The 22,448-nt window shown below is 33.3% G+C and overlaps 1 protein-coding gene across 2 annotated transcripts; it reads right to left on the reverse strand.

The window, feature by feature from the left end:
• Positions 1-9,596: 9,596 nt before the first annotated feature.
• selenoi (selenoprotein I) lies at positions 9,597-21,245 on the reverse strand. Of its 2 annotated transcripts, none has more exons than XM_051096665.1 (10): positions 21,083-21,245; positions 18,143-18,211; positions 16,580-16,688; positions 15,794-15,868; positions 12,424-12,686; positions 12,225-12,333; positions 12,051-12,099; positions 11,733-11,913; positions 11,401-11,583; positions 9,597-9,978 (listed from the first exon to the last, which is right to left on the reverse strand). In XM_051096665.1, the coding sequence occupies exons 1-10, from the start codon at positions 21,137-21,139 to the stop codon at positions 9,871-9,873; spliced, it is 1,203 nt and encodes a 400-aa protein (XP_050952622.1). In that variant the 5' UTR covers positions 21,140-21,245; the 3' UTR covers positions 9,597-9,870. The 2 variants fall into 2 exon arrangements, with proteins under 2 accessions (XP_050952622.1, XP_050952623.1); XM_051096666.1 differs by having other exon boundaries at positions 9,913-9,978.
• Between the last annotated feature and the right edge of the window lie 1,203 nt (positions 21,246-22,448).

Raw genomic sequence — 22,448 nt, forward strand, 5'->3', positions numbered from 1 at the left:
CATTTTGACCCCTCTATATAGTGGGTTACTCAGTAAATATTCATCCATGTATTCATCCATGACATTTAATGTTTTGGCTTTCATCACTATATATGTCTATCTTTCTTCAGGAAAAAAACTGAGCAAAATAAAAAAATGAGCCAGGGACCTCTGGTTGATTTGACAGAATGACCCCTCTGTGAAATCCCTTAAACTCTAACAGATCAATAAAATGTAACAATAATTTTGACATCACTTCATCCAGTGTTCAGATTTGGCAAATGTATGCAAATTTGTGCATGTCTAATCAGATAATGCACCATTTGGATATTTTTAAATGATAACATTTTAGAAAATGTATAATACAAAAATGAATCTAGTGAATCTTAACCATATTCACCTGTAGTGTTCTGCCTTGAGTTCTCTTCCACTGTAAGTGCCTCACTGTATTTTTTTTTTTTTTTTTTTTTTTTTTTTTGTGGTAATCAACATTATGCCAGTTACTGGAAATAAGCTATCTGTATCAGGAAGAAGAACAAGATATGTTGTTGTATTAAAATCAACCTATCGTCTTCCCATTACCTCCCCTCTTGCCCTCCATCCTGTTTTTCCTACCATAATCCCTTGGTCCCAGGACAATTTGACTACTCTTGAGTTTCTTAATTGTCCGGTTGGGATTTGACTGATGCCCATTGTAGGTTTTAAGCTGCTATCATGTTTCTTGCTGTATGAATGAATGCATCTCAATGGCATCACTCAACTATGCCAGTCGGTGCCAAAGGATGAGGATCCATAAGCCAGCTTATGAGGAATATGGCTAATATAAATTTAAGTATTATACTGGCTATTGGCTGTTCGTTTGATGCTTACAGTACAATAAAGTAGGAAGCTATTGTTGAGGACTGTGGAAATGTAGTTTTGGTACGACTTCTTTTTTTTTTTATATCTTACAAATAAATTGACAGGATACACGATACCGGACTGCTGGGATAATTGCAGACATCTAATTAGGCTAATTTAAAGGTGTGCGTGTTTTGTAGCCTGTATGTTAAATGAGCAACTGTGTTGTGGCTGCTCCCCAATGGCCAGAAGGGTTTTGAATAATGGACATGTAAAGGAATCTTTCCCTCTTTTCAGCTGGTGAGGAGATCATGAATAATGAACACTTTGTTTTGGTACACGATATGGTGCTGAGGGGGCTTGGCCTTTGTGTGTGCGTGTATAGATATGTGTGCTGGAGAGAGATTGATCCGAAGTGAGTGTGGCATGTCTGCACCTCAGCTTAGACTGGAAACCGCATAGTTCCCAAAGAGCCAAGTCAGAGACTTATATATCCTGATTATATAACTCATCTTTTTTTTTTTCAACAGTTGGTATGAATTTGATTGTTTTAGGTAACAATATAACAGAACCAAGCGGCATCTGCAAACAAATGCGGATCTTTTTTTCCAAATTAACTAATTAATTTCCAAATTAATTTTAGTCATTACTCCAGTCTTCAGTGTCACTTGTTCCTTCAGAAGCTGATTTGGTGGTCAAAAAATTTCTAAATTTAAAATAAATGTCACTTGAATATTTTGCTGTATGATGTAGCAACATTCTTTAACTGTATCTTACTTGTCCAAATACACAAGTATGTGAACATCTCCAGCAATGGTCTGACCTCAAATAGACCAGTGACCTATTGTCTGGACATTACCAGGGTGCTACCATTACCTCCAAGACTATCCCATCTGTCTCTGCTTTAATTAAACACACTAAAGAGAAAAATAACTAATATGTGCCACCTCAGTGACTTGACTAGAAAGACACTACAGGGGTATCCTACTGTACTGGGCAACCCAGTGATGAAGAGGCACGTCACCTCACTTTAGTGGGAATGAATATGTTATACATGTAGAACGCAGTGTGTGCATTTTCTAGGAATCGAACCATGACATTGGTGTTACGAGTGCAACGCTCTACTGTTTGAGCTTTAGGAATGTTAATAACAGTTTATTTAGTGGCCTGTGTCAGGGTGACCAGGCACATGTAAAGCCCAATCTTTCATTAAACAAGCCCTAACTTGCCTAACACCAAAGATCATTAGTCAAAATGATAGAAATTATAGACTTTTCCAATAGTTTGTGCTAACTGATCTGACCAGCAAATTCTATAATATGCAGAGCTGGGTAGATTACATACAAATTGTAATCAGTTACTGATTCCAAATTACTTGACAAAAATTGTAGTAGTAACATAATCACATTACACATTTTAGGTAATATAATCAGACTACTTATAGATTACATTTAAATTACTTTTGACCTGTCTTGTTTATCACATTGATTTAAATAGTATAATCTTGTACCATATTGTTATAACAATACAAAGATTAAGAATATATATTCCTTTCATTATTATCAACAACATGAAGTGCATTAAAGATTATATTACATCAAGGTTTACATCAAAGAACTGCAGAGTTTTTGTGAGTTTAATGAAAAGCTAATAATGAATTGAATCATAAAAATGTTAAATTAAAATGTCATTATAAAATCAATCGAAATAAAACACTAAATATTTTAATTGTTTACACGCATATCATGTGACCATTAACCAATCTCAGAGAACCATGAACCTGAAAATGTGATACTTAATTATTAAAATATTTATTTTAAAATCTCAGTGGTACTTCAAGTAAGTATATTAGGTGAAAGAGGCTCAGGTAAGAAAAAAGGTTTATGAATTTGTGCATTTTAATTTTAAAGGCCTTCTAAAGACATAGAAATACATGGTTAAATAACCTACAGAGTGATCATTCCAGTAGAAATGAATGCGTTTATCAGTAGTTGATGCAACATTGTACATACAGTGGTCAAATGAATAATGAATGGTATTTGTGTAAATGTCCACAAAACTGAAAGACTTTCTGAGTGGGCAAATCAATAAATTCTGAATAATTTATTGCTATTGTGTAAATAATATGTAATCATGTAATCCATAAACTGTAGTATGATTATGAGTATTTTAAAATGTAATTTAATCTAATTACAAGTACTTAATTTTTGAAATCTTATTACATAACCCAGATTACATGTAATCAGTTACTACCCAGCTCTGGTTATATATATATATATATATATATGTATATATATATATATATATATATATATATATATATATATATGACCCTGAAACACAAAACCAGTCATAAGTAGCACGGGTATATTTGTAGTAATAGGATCATTAGGATATTAAGTAAAGATCATGTTCCTTGAAGATATTTTGTACATCTCCTACCTTAAATATATCAAAACTTAATTTTTGATTAGTAATACGCATTGCTAAGAACTTCATTTAGACAACTTTAAAGGTGATTTTTCTCAGTATTTTGGATTTTTTTTTTTTTTTTTGCACCCTCAGACTCCAAATTTTCAAATAGTTGTATCTCAGTCCTGTGCTAACAAACCATACATCCGTGGAAAGCTTATTTGTTCAGCTTTCAGATGATGTATAAATCAAAAGTTACAAAAAATTTACCCCTATGACTGGTTTTGTAGTCCAGGGTCGCATATATATCATGCGGACAAAAATGTAATAATGTATACTTAAATGCCTCATTGAATGTCTAATTTGATAAGTATTTATAATATCAAACTATCTCAAACATGACGTCTTGTTTGTCAAACACCGCACACTGTCGTGATCAAATAGCGCGAGAATTTTAAAGCCCCGCGTGTTTTTGTGAACTGAAAGGTCGTGCGCCGTCATTAACCTCGAGTTTATCGTCACTGATGTACGCGCCGTTAATCCCGGTTTGAATAAAAGATGAGTACCGGGGCTTCAGGGTCAAGCAGATGTGACACCGCACGGGGCTAATAGTAACTCAGGTAAAACTTAGCAAAACTTACATCTGCGTGACAAACTATATGCGTTAGTGCACGAGGCGGGAAACACGTCCTCAAGTTCAAAGATTTGTGTGTAACTTGAGGTGCGTCAGAGGCTGGACTGTCAGCACCTCGCCCTGACTCGCGTTTCCCAGGAAATAACGGCTATACACCGGCCTTCTCCGGTTTCTAATGACGTGAATGCATTATTGAGCGCGCTCTCCCGGGCAGCACGGTGCGGTCCCACTCGAGGCACCCGGGTCAGCCACGCACAAAACGGACTGCGCTCCAGGAACATTACACTGACGCTGTCGTTGTTTAATTCATGCAACCTCCGATTAACTGTCAGTTTAGGACCAGGACCATCCCGTCAAAGTGTCCCAACCCTCAAACACCGACTGTAACAACACTGCAACACAGGTGTTAAAGCAATTAAATAATACAAATAGTTACTAAAAATGGCTTAAAATACACATAATAATAACTGATGCTCTGAAGAGCATAACAGCAACACTTTTGAGAGGCTAAAATACATAATGAATGTCACAGCTCACTTAGGTCACACTGCAAGATCAATGCTTACTGCTAAGGCTTTTGTAACACATATATAAACCTATATATACAGTTCTCAAAGTTTTTTTTTTTTTTTTAATCAAATGTAAATTCTATTTTATATTTTTTTTACAATAACAATGTTGTCAACATTCTAACATTCTATTTATTAAAGCCAAGTATGAATCTCATCAAATGATTCTTTTTAAGCATTTTACATTTATTCCAAAATAACTCAAGGCAGTAACAATTTAAAAAATAGATTTTATTTGTAAAGTTATGTTATTCTTTTTAATAGTTAACTTTTAATGTTTGTTTATTGGATCATCAGTCACTGAAGATAGGTAAATATTGGTCACAGACATGGAGATTTAGTAATTTCACCAAGCTGATTACTCACTAAATACTCCCACGAATCATGTTTTCATGCCATTTTAAGTCTTATTTTGACATAAAGTGGTTATATCTGAGTGTGCGAGTTGTTTACTTACTTTTTAAAATTAGTCTTCCCATTAACGCCATTATATTGTTCATTCAGACTGATTCAATGTGCCTGAACACAAGAGCTGGACACAAGATGGACCAATCATAGCTGAACATAACCAGTCATATCTTTCCATAGACTTTCCCCTATTAATTCTCAATTACCCCCCACCAAACTCACTGCATGCTTTAGGGCAGGGGTCACCAAACTTGTTCCTGGAGGGCCAGTGTCCTGCAGAGTTTACCTCCAACTTTCCTCAACACGCCTGCCTGAAAGTTTCAAGTATACCTAGTAACACCTTGATTAGCTGGTTCAGGTTTGTTTGATTAGGGTTGAAGCTAAATTCTGCAGGGACACTGGGCCTCCAGGACCGGGTCTGGTGACCCCTGCTTTAGGGGGTCTGTTAAAACTCAATGTGCTCACGGGAGGCAAGAGATGCAGACTCCTGCTGTAACTTCACCTGCTGGTGGCACTCATTTCTTTAGAGAAATGAGTGATTTATACACTTTTAATGTTATATTTTGTAATATTGGTGTTGTTTTATTTCTGTACTATGAAAATTCTACACACACACATGAACTAGTCCATATGATTTGCATGTGGTGTAAAAACGTTCCAGAATCCTTACACCTTGTCTACACCGGACAACAAAATACAGTAGAACCCATTACAATCACTGATGCTGTCTACACTGGATGCGACGCGGCACGACACGACAAATCCCCAACAGTAAACTGCTACCGCATTCTATTTATGACGTGCTCACACAAAGTTCAAATGATTTGCAACGGTTGCTTTGTCGCGTCCAGTGTAGACAGACTTTAGCTGTTGCGGTGCGTTGTAGACACGGTGTTAGACTTAATCTTAACTAACTACATCTTAACTCTTAATCTACAATTATGCACCTAGCTTCTACTACCAGTGTTGGGTAAAGTTACTTTTAAGAGTATGCATTACAATATTGCATTACTCCCTAAAAAAAAGGTAACTAATTACATTACTTGGTTACTTTTTATGGAAAGTAATGTGTTGTGTTACTTTAGCGTTACTTTTCAAATCTGGGCAGGGCTTGCTTGCTTGGTTTTAATGTAAAAAAATCTATTTTTGTGAAATGTAAAAGCCTTGTCACACCAAACGCCTCAGGCTGAAGGAAAAGTAAATTCATGTCCGTACAGTAGAATGCAGAAAAAGAAAGTTCAACACTCTTCAGCAATAAAAATGTTTAAATTGGATCTTTGAAGGTCAGCAGCAAAGATGCTAGTTAGTAAAATGAGATTAAATACATAATGGATTTGTATTATTTAACATTTATTTATTGCAGGTTTGCGTCATATTAATTTCACTTGCATTTCACTGTTTTATTCATTTTTAGGAATACTGAATCTGTTTTTTTTGTGAGTGAGATGAATTAATGCATGTTCACATTTATTCTAGAACTAAAGTAACATTTTACTCCCCATTTCTCACAACATGCGGACAGGAGAGCTTTCAATCAATAAATAGGAGAAAGTAACAAGTGTTACTTGTTTGAAAAAAGAACTCTTGTAACTCTTGATATTTTCTTGTAAATTAAGAAGTAATGCATTACTTGAAAAAAAGTAATCTGATTACATAACTACAAACGTTACTTGTAATGCGTTACCCCATCACTGTCTACTAAATGCATAAATGTAAATATCTCAGGATCACGAAACTTCACAGAACATTTAAAGAGCCGTTTAGACATCAGTCGTAAGTAGCACAGGTATACTTGTAGCAATAGCCAAAAATACTTTGTATGGGTCAAAATGATTGATTTTTCTTTTATGCCAAAAATCATTAGGTTATTAAGTAAAGATCATGTTCTATAAAGAACATTTGGACAACTTTAAAGGTGATTTTCTCAATATTTAGATTTTTGTGCACCCTCAGATTCCAGATTTTCAAATAGTTGTATCTCAGCCAAATACTGTCCTGTCCTAACAAACCATACATCAGTGGAAAACATGTTTATTTATTCAGCTTTCAATCATAAGGGTAAAAAAAAAAAATATTGACCTTTATGGCTGGTCTTGTGGTTCAGGGTCACATATCCAAATTTCACCTATTACTAGGTAGACCTTTTTAAAAGTCAAAGCACACATACTTAGAAAATTTCACAACTGTTAAAATTTAGGATGTATGCTTTGAATGTTTGAAAGAAGAATTTAAGACATACAAGTGTATAAAATCATTGTAATAGTATCACATTGTATTTTATTTACAGTATTGTAATATTGTAAACTAATTCTAAAACATGAAGACAGAAATACATTATAGTTTTAAAATAAATAATAAATATTGTTAAATTTGATTGGGTTCGTTAAAACACCAGTGTAAATAATTATCATAAAGTAAGATTTGAGTCCACGTTAAAGTCTAGGTACAAAAGTTAATCACATTGCAGTTCAAATGGCAATATAACAAAATAAAAGATGTGCAGCCCTATATATAAATAATTGCTTAAGATTAAATGTTTTATCTCTTTACTTACATGTCATTAACCAACATAAGGAAATGTGAAATTGTTAAATTATAAATAATCACTTAATATCTCAGGAGATAATTCAAATAAATATTTTAAATCTACGTTTGGCTGACAAAAAGAAATAAAGTTGGGGAACTTCTAAATGAGGCAAAAAGACAAAAAATACCAAAATGTGCAATGCCAATACCATGTTATCTTCCACAATAAGTGAACACTGGTGTTGCACTATTCAGTACCTGAAACAGATGATGTAGTGTGCCTCTGAGTGAAATCCTGCCTGTCTTGAGACTAGGGTGTCAAAATCTGCAATAGGACAAAATGATACTGTGGATACACTTACATTTAATGGGGCAGCACAACAAGATCATGTTACAACATGGCTGGATTTTGTTTTACAATATGCAGAGGTTTGAGTGTTTTTATCCCACTTTAGTTTTTAAAAAAAAAAAAACGTTACATTTGCTTGTTCTCCAAAGCATGACACAAATGCAGTCGTACAGCACTTGATAAGAGTCAACTAAAACTGTCACATTTAAGAGGGATGATTAGTTTAAAAATAATAATAGTGACACAAAACTAAATATGTAAAGCAGCCACACCAACAACAGCCTCCTCTGATATTCTGTGCACTAATAATTTAAAATATGCCATATGAGTAGTGAATTTGACTCTCAGAACTACCATCAGAAATTGTACTGCATACAAAGAAAAAAGCGCCATCTGCTGGCTAAAAGCTTTCTGATGTAAATTTTGCAGGAATGCGTCATCACACAAATTAGTGTACAGGACAGTAATTAGATATTGATATAATAACAAATAAAGAATTTACTTGGGATATAACTGTTTGCATGTACATGGCATTTCTCCATTCTTGTGAAACATTGTTATGGACATAAAATTATAAAAGCAAGATGAACAACAATACAATGTTATAACAACATGAATAAGCTGTACATGTTTAAACATCAATCGGTCAGCTCTCATCTCAGAATATATGGAGGCATGAGGTTTCCAGAGTGAGTGTATAAGTGTAAAACACACACACAGATATATACATACAGTACATACAAGCATACACACACTCACTCATCCATATATTTACACATACATTCAACTCACACGCTTCAGACAACCAGTGAACGTTTTAAAAATCCTATTACCAGTACAGAAGCCCTCAGTCCACCAAACACAAAATAAGATTTGTAAACGAAACAAAGGAAAACGAGAAAACAGACTAAATGCTGGAATGAGTTTGTCGCAGGCCATGACACCTGCACTTCGCAGGTTTAACAGACACATTGGTGGCACACAGACTAGTGCTTTTATCGTGTTTATAGAACGGAGCGAGGTTTGACTCGCACACTCCGAGTGCACCCTCTCCTGGTCAGGGTTTGAAGCGCACTCTTCATTTAAGCACAAATAAACTCAATAAAAGCCGACTAGTGAAGCGAACAAACTGAGAACTTAAAGAAACGGAAAATCGGCACGCAGACACGCCATCACCAATGTAAAAAGGAAACAAAAACAAACAAATATCCAAAATGCAGTAGTTATACAAATTCAATCGGTCAGATGAGGTTGTGGTTTGAGCTGTGTGTGATATTATAGTTAACTGGTTGTGGTTGTTTAAATTTGTCTTATATGATTATTACAATTTTGTATAGTTGTAGAGATCAGCAAAAGCACCATAGATTTAAATAAGCATCTAACATCCCTGTTCCCTCATACATATAAATAATTATCATATTAACTGAAAATTGGACTGTTTTCACAGTCTGCTTATACTGTCCATTATAGACACATAATGCCTCTCATTTAAAAAAAAACAAAACAAAACAAAATATTATCCCCAAATTGAGCAATTGAGGCCAAAATTAAAATGTTAAATCGAATAAGCTAAAGACATTCATCACATCCTCTGTGTGTGTTCATCATCATCATGTGGTTTGCGTGTGACTCGTTTGAGAGCGTGTAAGTGAGATTAACCGTTCAAGGCTCCTAGTATCTCAGCTGAAAAGCACATTTCCTTAGGAAACAAGCGAAATCCCCAGCGTCACGGATACCAGGCAACCAAACAGTCTCGGCTCGGAGCGAGCAACACAATACAGCTCTTTATAGTAGGAATAGGCCCTGTTACACAACTGCAAGTAGAGGCACTGTAGGTCCTGGGCTCAGCGGGTCCTGTTTTTCTAAGCTATTGTCCCATGGTCCCGAGCCTAATAGGTCTTGTGGCGCAGCTCCACCTCTGGGCACAGTGGGCACTGTGGTGCAGCTCTGCCTCGGGGCTCAGTGAGCCCCACGGCACAGCTCTGCCTCAGGGATCAGTGGGCCCTGTGGTGCAGCTCCATTCATTTGTTGATTGAGCAGCATCCTCAGAATAAGGCGGTGCATTTGGTCAGTACAATTTGGTTTCCTGATGTTAGCTGTGTCTCCTTGGTGATGGGTGAGAGTCGGCTAGCTGAAGAGCATGCTGAGATAGCTTAAACCTCAGCAGCCTTCAGGCCGATTTTCTCCTCATCCTGTCAGTCCGAATTGGGTTTCTTTAGTGAGAACGCATATATGTTAAAATGATCACTCAGCTGGTGCACCTGCACAGGAAGACAAAAAGTTAAATGAGAAATATTTAAGCATGGTTGTGCATAAAAACATTACCATTACAAATGATAATTACATTATATTTATATATTACATCATAATGTTTAATAAGTTGTTAATATTAATCATATTTACTATTACAATAATTTATAATTAATGATTTTTATTAGTTATAATATAATATAAAGTTATAATATAAATTATATTAAATGGTTATAGAACATATATAATACATTAAAATGAATGATGATTCTGAATGATTATAATTAGCAATTATATTAAAAATGATATAGACATGCATAATTATTTTATAATAATTTATTATTACATTAAGTAACTTAATATACAGCCATTTTGTATAATTTATATATACATAATACAAAATGTATAATTAATATATATTAATATATTATATAATTGATATAATTTATATTTATATAATAAAATATATATTTACATGTATAATATATTTGAATATATGAACTAATGATGATTCTGAATTATAATAATTAGCAATTATATTTAAAATGATACAGACATACATAATTATTTTATAACTTATTATATTAAGTACCTTAATATATAGCCATTTTGTATAATTTATAATTATAATATAATACAAATTATAAATTCATAAATGATGTAAAATTACATAATTTGTGAAATGTTATATTTTATATTTTGTATAATTTAAAATGATCTTTTTTTAAGTTACATGACTATATTAACTAGATATAAATGATATATATTAAAGAAATATATAAAATAATAAAGTTATATGAATATATTATATTTATTGGAATAGTTGATTATTGTAATTATAAAATCACATCATTTATAAATATTTTTATATTTTTGTATAATTAAAAATTAAAATTATAAGTTGCATGAATATATAAAAACATTAATGATAGATATATAAAATAATTAAGCTATATGAATATATTAACTAATGATAGTTATGAATTATTATTATAATAATTATAGCAATTATATATTACAAATTATATATATATTAAAATTTGTATAAAATTTACACAACATAAATTATGTATAATGTGTTAAATTATGTATAACACATTAATATGTATATTAACTAATGATGATTCTGAATTACTATAATTATTAGCAATTATATTAAAAATACTAGACATGCATAATTATTTTATAATAATTTATATCAAGTAACTTTATATAGCCATTTTGTAGAATTTATATGTAATTATAAATTTATATAATACAATTATATAATTTATAATATGAATATAATAAAAAAAAATGCATTATTATAATAATTATAACAATTACATATTTAAAATTCGCTATAATAAAGAATTTCTTTAAGTTAAATTAATAAAAGATTCTTTATGACTAATCAATTAATAAACTGTGTGTGTGTGTGTGTCTTTACTCACAACTGATACTCCATAGTGTATGTGAGTGAGGAGAACTATGGCGGTCCATATATACAGGACGGTAATTTCATTATTCTGCAAAGTCCCAGATATCACTAGCAGCACCACAGCTGTCATCGGCAACAACAGCAAACTCAGTGGCTTGCATCGAGTATTACTCATCTGGCATACAATGAGCTTGCACTGAGAAAGAGTGAGGGGGAGAGAGAGAGAGAGCATGTCAGGAGCAGACATCAGACAAGATGTTTCAAATGGAACTGAAAGACATCCATTGTCACGGCTGCACAACTTGTTTATCTACAGCAGAGAGCTAGAAGACTGAGTACACTCACAGTAACATTGGAGAAGGCTGTTCCCACCATGAGATAAAAGATTCTGGGTTGCTTCTCGATGATGCCTGTCGGAGAGAGACTGATCCACAGCGTAGACAGCACAAACAAGAGGACAGGAGAGAAAAATGGCAACAAGGCCTCATACACCGAACTGTGCTTCAGGGTGTTATTTCGGTACGCCCTGAAATAATAACAGAGAGAAAGAGTGAGAACAATAATCCCGTTCCAAAGCATACATTATTTAACAGAACATCAGTAAGCTTAAAAAGAGTCATTTTTATGCAGTCCAAGGCACAAGAGGCCTGAAATAAAACTTACTTAAAGACATTGTAGAGGCTCATTGGCAATGTTACAACAAATAAACAACCTGTAAAAAGCAAAAAAAATCAGATCAATCTTTTAATTTGCAAGTTTGGCCTAAAAGTGAATGAAAACACAGCATTTGAGGTGTTAACTACAACAGGAGCCAATGAAAGAGCAGAGTTCACTCACCAACAATCATAACAGTGAAGAGATCTCTGTAATGAATATTCCCAATAACAGGTTTGTACCATGTTTCCACACCAACCACTGCTGTTACTATGTACACGAAAGAGATAGTCTGGTACAGAGACAGAAAAGAGACATTAACGCAAACTCTAATACTTCATGTAATATAATATTTCATATATATAGTTTAGTAATAAATTACCACTTGACTGATGTCGTAGCCCCAGGGCAGGAACAATATCCCAGTGTTGTACTTCTCCCAGTGAGACAGTATGAAGGAAAACAGGACGACCCATAACAGATAATACAGCGTCACCACGCTGACACCTGTATCACCCCGTCCGAAGACAGAGTACACTGTAGCAACGAAGAACACACAGGCCCAGCTGTCCAGGCCGTGGTCAAATAGCTCACCCAGCGGAGTGCTGGAGTTTGTTCTCCGAGCCTGTTTGCCGTCCACACCATCTGCATGTACATACAACAAAATATATTTGAAAGTCATATACAGTCAAACCAAAAATTATTCAGACACCTTCAACATTTCTCACATTATCACTGTTTATAATATATATATATATATAAAAAATATGACAAGGAATCAGAGTTAAACGGTGTCATCTTATTAAATGTCAGATAATTTTGATAGAAAGGTATGTAACAAACAACCAAAAATTCAGACAACTGTCAGTATGACAATATTTACAACAACTATTAATACTTTTAGCAATTACCAAGCAACGCTTTAATTTTTTTCAGTCTGTGGTGTAAAAAGTTGGCATTAGAAATTTAAAAAAAAACTTTGAGTAAAACATGGTCAGGTCAAAGTGTCTGAATAATTTTTGGTCCCAAATTTAGCAATTTTACTAATAGTACACTGTATGAAGAATTTTTGGCTGTAATGTCACAGTTTACTTTATTTTGCTATCCTCACTTACATAAATGAACTAGTTTAAAAACAACAACAAAAAAAATCTTCATACACGTTTCAGAACTTCTCTGGATCCTAGACATAATATTTACCACTCTGCTTTTACTAATATATAGTGTTAAAGGGATAGTTTACCCAAAAATTACTTAATGACTTACTCACCCTCAAGCTATCCTAGGTGTATATGACTTTTTTTTCTTTCAAACAAATACAGAGGTATATTAAAAAAAAAAAAATCTGGCTCTTCCAAGTTTTATAATGGCAGTGAATGGCTGTTGAGATTTTTTAAGATCAATAAAATGCATCCATCCATCATGAAAAATACTCCACAATGAAGGCCTAATAAAGGCCTTCTGAGGCAAAGCAATGTGTTTGTATAAGAAAATACCCATATTTAAAACTTTAAAACTTGTAATCTCTAGCTTCCGCTAACTGTCATACATGTGTTCATGAGAGTGCCGTTGCAGCAGATGACGTAGGACATAGGCATAGCGTAAACACTGGTGAGAATATGCTAATCTTACGGGAATCAAGTTTTGTTTACAGCAAAGGAAAACCAGTCTCCTTTTGACTTATATCGAAATCCTTTGACGTTTTAGCAGAAGCCAAAGATTACGGTTTATAAAGTTTAAAATTTGGATATTTTTCTTACACAAATGCATCAATTTAGCTAATAAGGCCTTTATTAACCCCCCATGTGCCACTTAGAGTACTTTATATGATGAATGGTAGGGCTGGGCATTAAATCAATAATGATAATTATTGCGCAATATAAATTGATAAATGCTCGATATAATATTTATGCAGCAAAGTCGGAACGAAAGCATGCTAGTCATTTAAAGTGCACCACTCGGACCGTTTATCCACTTGGATCAAAGTCGAAAAGTTGGCATGGCGCAAATTTACTAGAGCAGATGCATTCACTCGCTGATGAGTCTCGGTCACTAAACAGCACTGTGAGATCCAGTGTGAAGTGCTTGAAATCAGTGAAGAACAGAAATGACTCGGTTTAAATCCAGATGAAATGGTGCTGACAAACAGAAAAGACACTGTGCGCAACGATACAGTAAGAAGGCTTTTTAATCTACAAATCGCCATCATTTACCATATATTTACTGTAGTAGCACTAACTGCACAGTGGTATTGTGTCAGAAATGTGGGTATATTTGTCAAATTTTACTACATTATTAATGCAGACATGTATTAAATGTATCGATGGAGGAGTAATGAAATATAATTATAGTACTTTTTTGTGATAAAGCTATAGTATTTATGCATTCATACTAAATGTATTTCAACTACTATTTTGCATACAAATACCTAGAAACCATATTACATTTTTACCATGTATTGAGGTGCTATATTTGTAGTCCTAACTGTTACTTTTATGATCTAAATGTATGGAACTACTATGGAAGAGCAATTGTTCGTTTAAAAAACAACAACAAACTCAGACAGTCAAAATAATTCAATTTCATCATATAAAAATGAAGTTGCTACAATTTTTACAGATATTACTGATTTTGATAATGAACATAAATTTACATCTGCATCCTAAGTCAAGCTACTAACAAATGTCTTTTTCTAAGAGACAAAAAAAAGGTTAAATTATTACTAATATTATCAGGGAACACAAACCTGTTTCTTTATTTGAAATAAAATTACTCATTAAAACATGCAAAACTAAGAAATTATGTAGATATTTATTTTGTTAAGGAAAAATTAATTAAAGTGTCTGTCATGTTGTGACCATAAAGAGTAGTTTAAAGCCACAATAACCGTCTGGTTTTTACAACTTTCACATTGGAGTAAAAATCTGCCTTTAAACTTGAAAGAAAGAAAATCAACATTTATTGACATTTATTATGATAATTATCGATATTGACTGATATGAAAAAATCATGACAAATTTTTGGCCATATCGCCCAGCCCTAATGGATGGACATGTTTTTGTGCTTCAAAATCTCAACACCCATTCACTGCCATTATAAAGCCTGGAAGAGCCCGGAATTTTTTTTAATATAACTCAACTGTATTCATCTAAAAGAACGAAGTCATATATACCTAGGATGGCTTGAGGGTGAGTAAATCATAGGGTAATTTTCATTTTTGGGTGATCCCTTTAAGAAGCAGGCCTCCGCAAATTTGCTGCATGGTCATATTTTTATATGCAAATGTATCTTTGGTGGCTGTATTACGGTCAAATGTCTCTTGGTCAAAGTGCTCATCTAGTGAGTTATTAATGTAAATGGCACAATTCAGTAGGTTTATAAAAGTGCACAGGTAGGACTAAAAATACAGTGTGTGTCTAGTATAAATGAAGCCTAACAAACCTAAATGTTGTCTATTTTGCTGATAATATTAAACAATATTACTGAAACACCCAGCTCAAAATGTACTTTGTTCATTTAAAGATCAAATGCCATTGTATTAATTAGTTAATATGTAGCTTGTTTAATTAAAGGAGTGTGTTCAATAACATACTGGTATTTGCTGTGTTAATGAGACTTGTGAATGTTCCGAACAACAACTTGAACACTATATTAACTCTATTAGCAAAAATGTGCCTTACACATGAATAAATAGATTCAGAAACACAAGCCACCAGCTAACAGTACTATTTTAAAACAAAAAAGACACTTACCTAAGGTATAGGCCAGAAAGTTGAACAAACCAGCAGCTATCCACACCCAACTTGGCACATGTATATGGCCTTCCGCTGTGCCATAAAACAACACCCACAAAATAATCAGTCCCATTCATCAATTAGGATAGTAGCATTAAACTTGAAAACATAATAAATTACACTACACATCATTTATATAATGTGCTCAATAAAATTAAATATGAATATATGTGTAATCATTCATATAACATAAATTTAAGTCCAAAAACAGTAAACAGCAGTATTAAACTAAATAAATATACCCATAAAAAATACCTACAATTTAACTTCTCAATGCTACATATCAGTGGAAAACACTATGACTTAAAAAAGTTTTTGTCATTACTATTTAATGGCAACCGATTTGCTACTAGAAAAAAAACACTTTTTTTTTTGCAGAAGCAGAACTTGTTTGTAGTGTTGCTTCCTTTAATTATTCACTCCACAACACTGAAGGTACAGTGTGTTATGCATGTGTGAGAGAGAGAGCTGGCAATGTTTACAGGTGTGGCTGTGTATTAACAGACGGCTAGTTGATAATTGAGAGAATGATGAGCTGGAAGTGAAACCTTGATCCTTGTCATATAAAAAAAGATAACATACTTATACAGCCTTTCTTCTTATCAGTGCATCATCACATAATCACCAAGTGGTTATTGTTGTAATCAAAACAAATGTGTTAAGGTGCCTAAGCTTTGAGAAAGAGAGATATACCCACAATACCCTCACACTAGTGCATCAAAACCATAACAACCATACACATACCTGAGGCATAAAAGTCAAAGTCGAAAAAGGACAGCAAGGTGAAGGTGAGTACCAGGAACATGAACCCTGTAAATGTGATGAGGTTTGGGGCGAGCCATGTGGGCAAGATCTGAGACAGAGCGAGAAAGAGAGAAATTAGCAAGCTGCAAATGGTCTGATCTCTCTGGCGGGTAATCAGATCCAGACGGAACATTCATTAATGTTGCATATATGCAATTCAATGAAAGCAAAACACAGCGTAATGTTATTCTTTTGTGAAATACCACTATACATTCGTGGATTCAAAATATTTTTATAAAGGCTGACAGACAAGAAACAAAACCCTCATAAACACATCTTAATGCAATAAACACTATTTAATAATAGTGTATTTTAATATACACTACCAGTCAAGATTGTTAATATTCTTTAAAGAAGTCTCTTCTGCTCACCAAGCCTGCATTTATTTGATCCAAAATACAGCAAAAGCAGTAATATTGTGAAATATTTTTACTGTTTAAAGAAGTGCTTTCTATTTGAATATATTTATATAATATAATAATATAATAATGTGGTTTATTCCTGTGATCAAAGCTGTCACATGATCCTTCAGAAATCATTTCAAGAAACATTTTTTATTATTATTGTTTAAAACAGTTTAGTAAAAAAAAATTTTAGGATTCTTTAGTGAACAGGAAGATCCAAAAATCAGCATTTATCTGAAATAAAAAGCTTTTGTAACATTATACACTATACCATTCAAAAGCTTGGAGTCAATATATATATGTTTGTTTGGTTTTTTTGAGAAGAAAATTATAGAAATTAATACTTTTATTTAGCAAGGGCGCTTTAAATTGATCAAAAGTTGTGATTAAAAAAAAAACATATTACAAAATAATTCTATTTCAGATAAATGCAGTTCTTCTGAACTTTCTTTTCATCATAGAGACCAGAAAAAATTCTACTCGGCTGTTTTTAACAATGTTTTTTGAGCAGAAAATCAGAATATTACAATGATTTCTAAAGGATCATGTGACTGAAGTAATGATGCTAAAAAGCTTTGAAACCACAGAAATAAATTAAATTTTAAAGTATGTCCAAATAGAAAACAGTTAATTAAATAGCAAAAATATTTGCAGGCTTGGTGAGCAGAAGAGACTTCTTTAAAAAAAACATTACAAATTCAATAACTTTCAATAACTTTTGACTGGTAGTGCACAATATAAATAAATAAACAAAAATAAATAAAATGCTATACTAAAATGTATAATTTAAAAATAACTGTAAATAGAAATATATTACAATGATAAAACTGCATAATATATCATTTAAAAATACTATAATATAATAAAATACTTTAGTTCGTCAAATTTGAAAGGGACCTTTGCATTTGCTTGTCTTAATGTCAGTCTTGAGTTAATGCTGAGTAAAAAAAAGAAATGTATTGTTTAAATTATACATTGAAATAATACAAATAAATATGAATCTAAATAATAAAATATTACATGTCCTATGAGAGACTGAATGCCCTTGTGTATTCTGGGAAACATTCAAAATGACAGTCGTGACTCTGAATGCTCTCACCTTCACCACTGAGTTCCAAAAGGGGTGCATGACGTAGATAGAGAGGGGGTTGGAGTCAACCGCACTGTACTGCAAAAAAAGAGAAGACAAGATATGCAGAGTAAGGCAAGTGTGAATGTCGAAATGTGTTACCAACAGAGTGCTTCTGCAAACTTCACGAGATGATTAAAATGTAAACTACACAATATCACTAAATTACTTATTAGATTCTGCCCACATTGCAGGTACAACTGAAAAATGAACTTTTAAGTTCAAACCTAGAGACAATTTAGAATGGCCTGAATGTAATAATGTCGATCAAATATGATACTCTTCGCTACAGCACAAATTAGTAAGTGGTATGAATCAGCGATGAAGGTCACTGTTCAACTGCTCCCCCAACATGTGTTCACTGTGTGAGCTCACACTTGAAGCTTAGGAGGAGGGCGGCTGTTGAAGCCTTGAAAACATCTGGATCTGGGAAGGCCTCAACTAAACCTCTTGAACCCCTGAAAAGTATGCATTCTAAAATGTACCTTATTTTCAAACAGTCCAATAAGCTTGGGTAAAAACACATAGCTTGGTACAATTTAAAGTCAGCAAATGAATGTATACAAAACCACAATTTAAATACACACAAAAATGCTGAAATGAAATAAATACTTATTTTAAACTTCACAGTTTTAATTAACTATAATAACCCTGATTAGAAAAGGAGATAAAATAAACACATTGTGGTAGTTATGAGAGGGCAGTCATGTATGTTCAATGCCCCTACAAGTATGTGCAAACATGCAGAGCAAGAATAGCACATACCAACTCAGCAGCCTGTACAACTAACAGCCCAAGTAAATAAATACACCTTATCAGGCCAACAGGACAGGAGGCACACAGGGTCAGAGTCACTTTCATTCACAAGTTATGTCAAAAAAACACTCAGAAAAGAACAAAACTCTGCGTCACACCCAGGAATTCAACCTCTCGAGCCCTACACTTCCACACCCATTTAACCAAACTATCCTCTTGAGAGATACACTACCAGTCAAACGTTTTTGGACAGTAAGATATTTAATGTTTTTTTTTAATAAGTCCAAACTGATCCAGAGTACAGCAAAAACAGTAAAATGCTGAAATATTGTTAGTATTTAAAATAACTGTTTTCTATTTTAATATATTTTAAAATGTAATTTATTCCTGTGATTTCAATGTTGAATTTTTAGCATCATTACTCCAGTCACATGATCCTTCAGAGATTATTCTAATACTGTGATTTGCTGCTTTCCAAAAGCATTTATTACATAATATGTTGAAAACAGCCAAGTAGAATTTTTTCAGGTTTCTTTGAATAGAAAGTTTAGGAGAACTGCATTTATCTGAAACAGAAATCTTTTGTAACTTTATAAATGTCTTTGTCATCATTTTAATCAATTTAAAGCATCCTTGCTAAATAAACGTGTTCATTTCTATAATTTATTTCCCAAGCTATTGAATAGTATAGTGTATAATGTTAAAAAAAAGCTAATCTTTGGATCTTTCTATTCATCAAAGTATCCTGAAAAAATGTACTCAACTGTTTTAAATATTGATAATAATGATGTTTTTTGAACAGCAAATCAGAATATTAGAATGATTTCTGAAGGATCGTGTGACTGAGGAGTAATGATGCTGAAAATGTAGGTTTGATCACAGGAATAAGAGACATTTTAAAGAGATACTTTGTGTGTTTTTTTTTGTTTATTTTCTAGCAATCATTTATACAAAACACATTAAATAAGCAAGTTCTTGTTGGCTCCTGTTGAACAGTGGTATATAATGAAATTATTGGCGGCATTTGCTTATTTATTAAAAATACAGGAAAACGGCAATATTGAGAAATATTATTACAATTTAAATAACTTTCACAATTTTAATATATTTCAAAATGTAATTTCTTCCTGTGATTGTAAACCTGTATTTTCAGCATCATTACTCCAGACTTCCATGTGACATGATCCTTCAGAAATCATTCTAATATGCTGATTTGGTGCTCAAGTAACATTTCTCTTTATTATTATCAACACTGAAAACAACTGTGCTGACTAATATTTATTTCAGGATTGTTTTATGAACAGTATTTCAAAAGAACAGCCTTTATTTGACACACAGACATCTTTTACAGCATTATAAGTGTATTTGCAGTCTGTTTTGGTCGTTTTAATGCCTTCTTGCTGAATAAATGCATTGCTTAAAAAGCCCACAGAATAAGAAGTTACAATAATCATGAACAATACACAGATCTGTTTATGCAAGGCAAGGGGTTAATAATTGGATAAACAAAGAGCTTTGCATCTCAATCCGTTCAGGTGGCTCTTCTACTGTAAATTATATCAGAGAACTCTGACACTACACTGCTATATACATTAAGACCTGAATTTTAAATGAACACAACGAACAATTAAAGTGAAAGCACAGAAAGTGTGTGACTCACATGCAAATTATGTCCTAACCATAGATCCTCTTTAGAGGCGGAACCAGGAGCCCATCCCTTTACAGTTCAACTCAATTTAAAAACTAACCGACAACATAAAGAATGAAGATCAAGCTGGACGCCGTGTTTGGGTTTAGCTGGTAAAACAACACGTATAAGTCGTATAAGGTTTAGAACTGAAGATCTACTTTCACTGGCAGTTTCAAGTCACTGTGGCACACCAGTGAATTAACCGGTTAATACCTCTAATATGTCTTTAAACCCCTCGAGTTGGATGTATATATACTACTTTCTAAATGGTTTATCGATTGGTCCCACAAATTCGAGGGGAAAATATACTATTTCTCTTTAAAGGTGACAATAAGCTGCCGTTGTCCTTTCTAGAGAGCGGCACACACCGGTAGACCTCATGCTTCATGATAGCATTACCAGCACGGCTCGGCTAGCCGACACCCTAAAGTCCTACACATTGTGCAGAATAAGAAGGACCTCACCTTATATTTATCAAAACCTGAGAGTTGCTCTTGGGTGACATAGTGGTAGAGAGCCATGATGACCGCAGCACGGCTCTGAGACGGACCGAAATTCACCACCCGTGTCGGCTCACAGTATCCGCAGTGCTGCGCGTGAGCGGCGGCGGTGCAGTGGCGTGACGCCCGAAACTCCGCCCACAACCCAATGTGTTGTTTCATAATAAAAGCCGACCAGGAAATCGAGGTAAAACATCTGAAACACTCTTGTCTAGTCTAAGGGGTTTCAATTTCTTTGAGATAATTGTGCCAGAGACCTCCATCTAAATATTAAAAGGGCATCTATATAATGTCTTAACCCTCTATGGTACCGTGTTGCCTCCAGGCAACACAACCTATTTTTTTTTTTTTTTTTTAATAAAATGAGCTACCCATTTAATGAATCAATGCTATCTTAGTAAAGAAGAAGTCAAATACTAACAAATGAAATTGCAAAAAAAGTGGTCACGTGACCCATAGGGGTCTATTTTGCTCCCTCTTTCAGGACATGTGCACATGTCACATGACTCCATATTTTGTCCAGAGAAAGGTGCAGTTTTCATCAATTTTCATTCATATAATTGCCAACAAAAATCTGAATCACCTTCACTAGTTAGTAAAGAAGTATTTTCAAAAACTTTTCATAATATATCATCAAATATATCATAGGAAATGACAAAAAACTGCATGTTGCCTCAAGGCAACATTGTACCGTAATGGAATCACATATGGCCATACCAGGCATATAGCATAGCATACATGTATATGATATTTGTAAGAAAAAATTTAGAATTATCTAAATGTATTTGAATTTTTGCATGATATTGTAATGCATTTATAAGAATTGTAATTCATATACAATATCTGCACATATTCTGTTGAGAGGAAGTGCTTCCTCAGCTTTGACAAGCAGTGAGGAGTCATTAGTGAGGAAGGAGATTTTACATGCATGTGCTTGTTTGTGTATGTGCATGCTTGTAAGGAAAAGTTATATATTAGCATAAGGTTATGATAATTTTATTTTTTTTTACTTTGAAACAACACTAATTATAATGTTTTGGTATGATAACAGATATGATAGTTTGGTTATACTTGAAAGCAACATGCGGGTATGAAATCTTACTTTTTGTTAAATATGAGACGTGTAAAACATCAAAAGTGTGATAAATCTATTTGTTCAAATGTTTGATTAAAGAAACTGGTGTTTAAAAAAAAAATTTTCTGCATGAAAATATCAAATGTTTAATTTTGTCCATTGTGGTACAATGTTGCCTTGAGGCAACAAACTTTAAAAAAATAAATAAATAAAAAATTATAAAAATATTTATTGATATTGTTATAATGTCCAACT

This window comes from Labeo rohita, chromosome 23 (assembly GCF_022985175.1).
Source record: "Labeo rohita strain BAU-BD-2019 chromosome 23, IGBB_LRoh.1.0, whole genome shotgun sequence".
Classification (NCBI taxonomy): domain Eukaryota; kingdom Metazoa; phylum Chordata; class Actinopteri; order Cypriniformes; family Cyprinidae; genus Labeo; species Labeo rohita.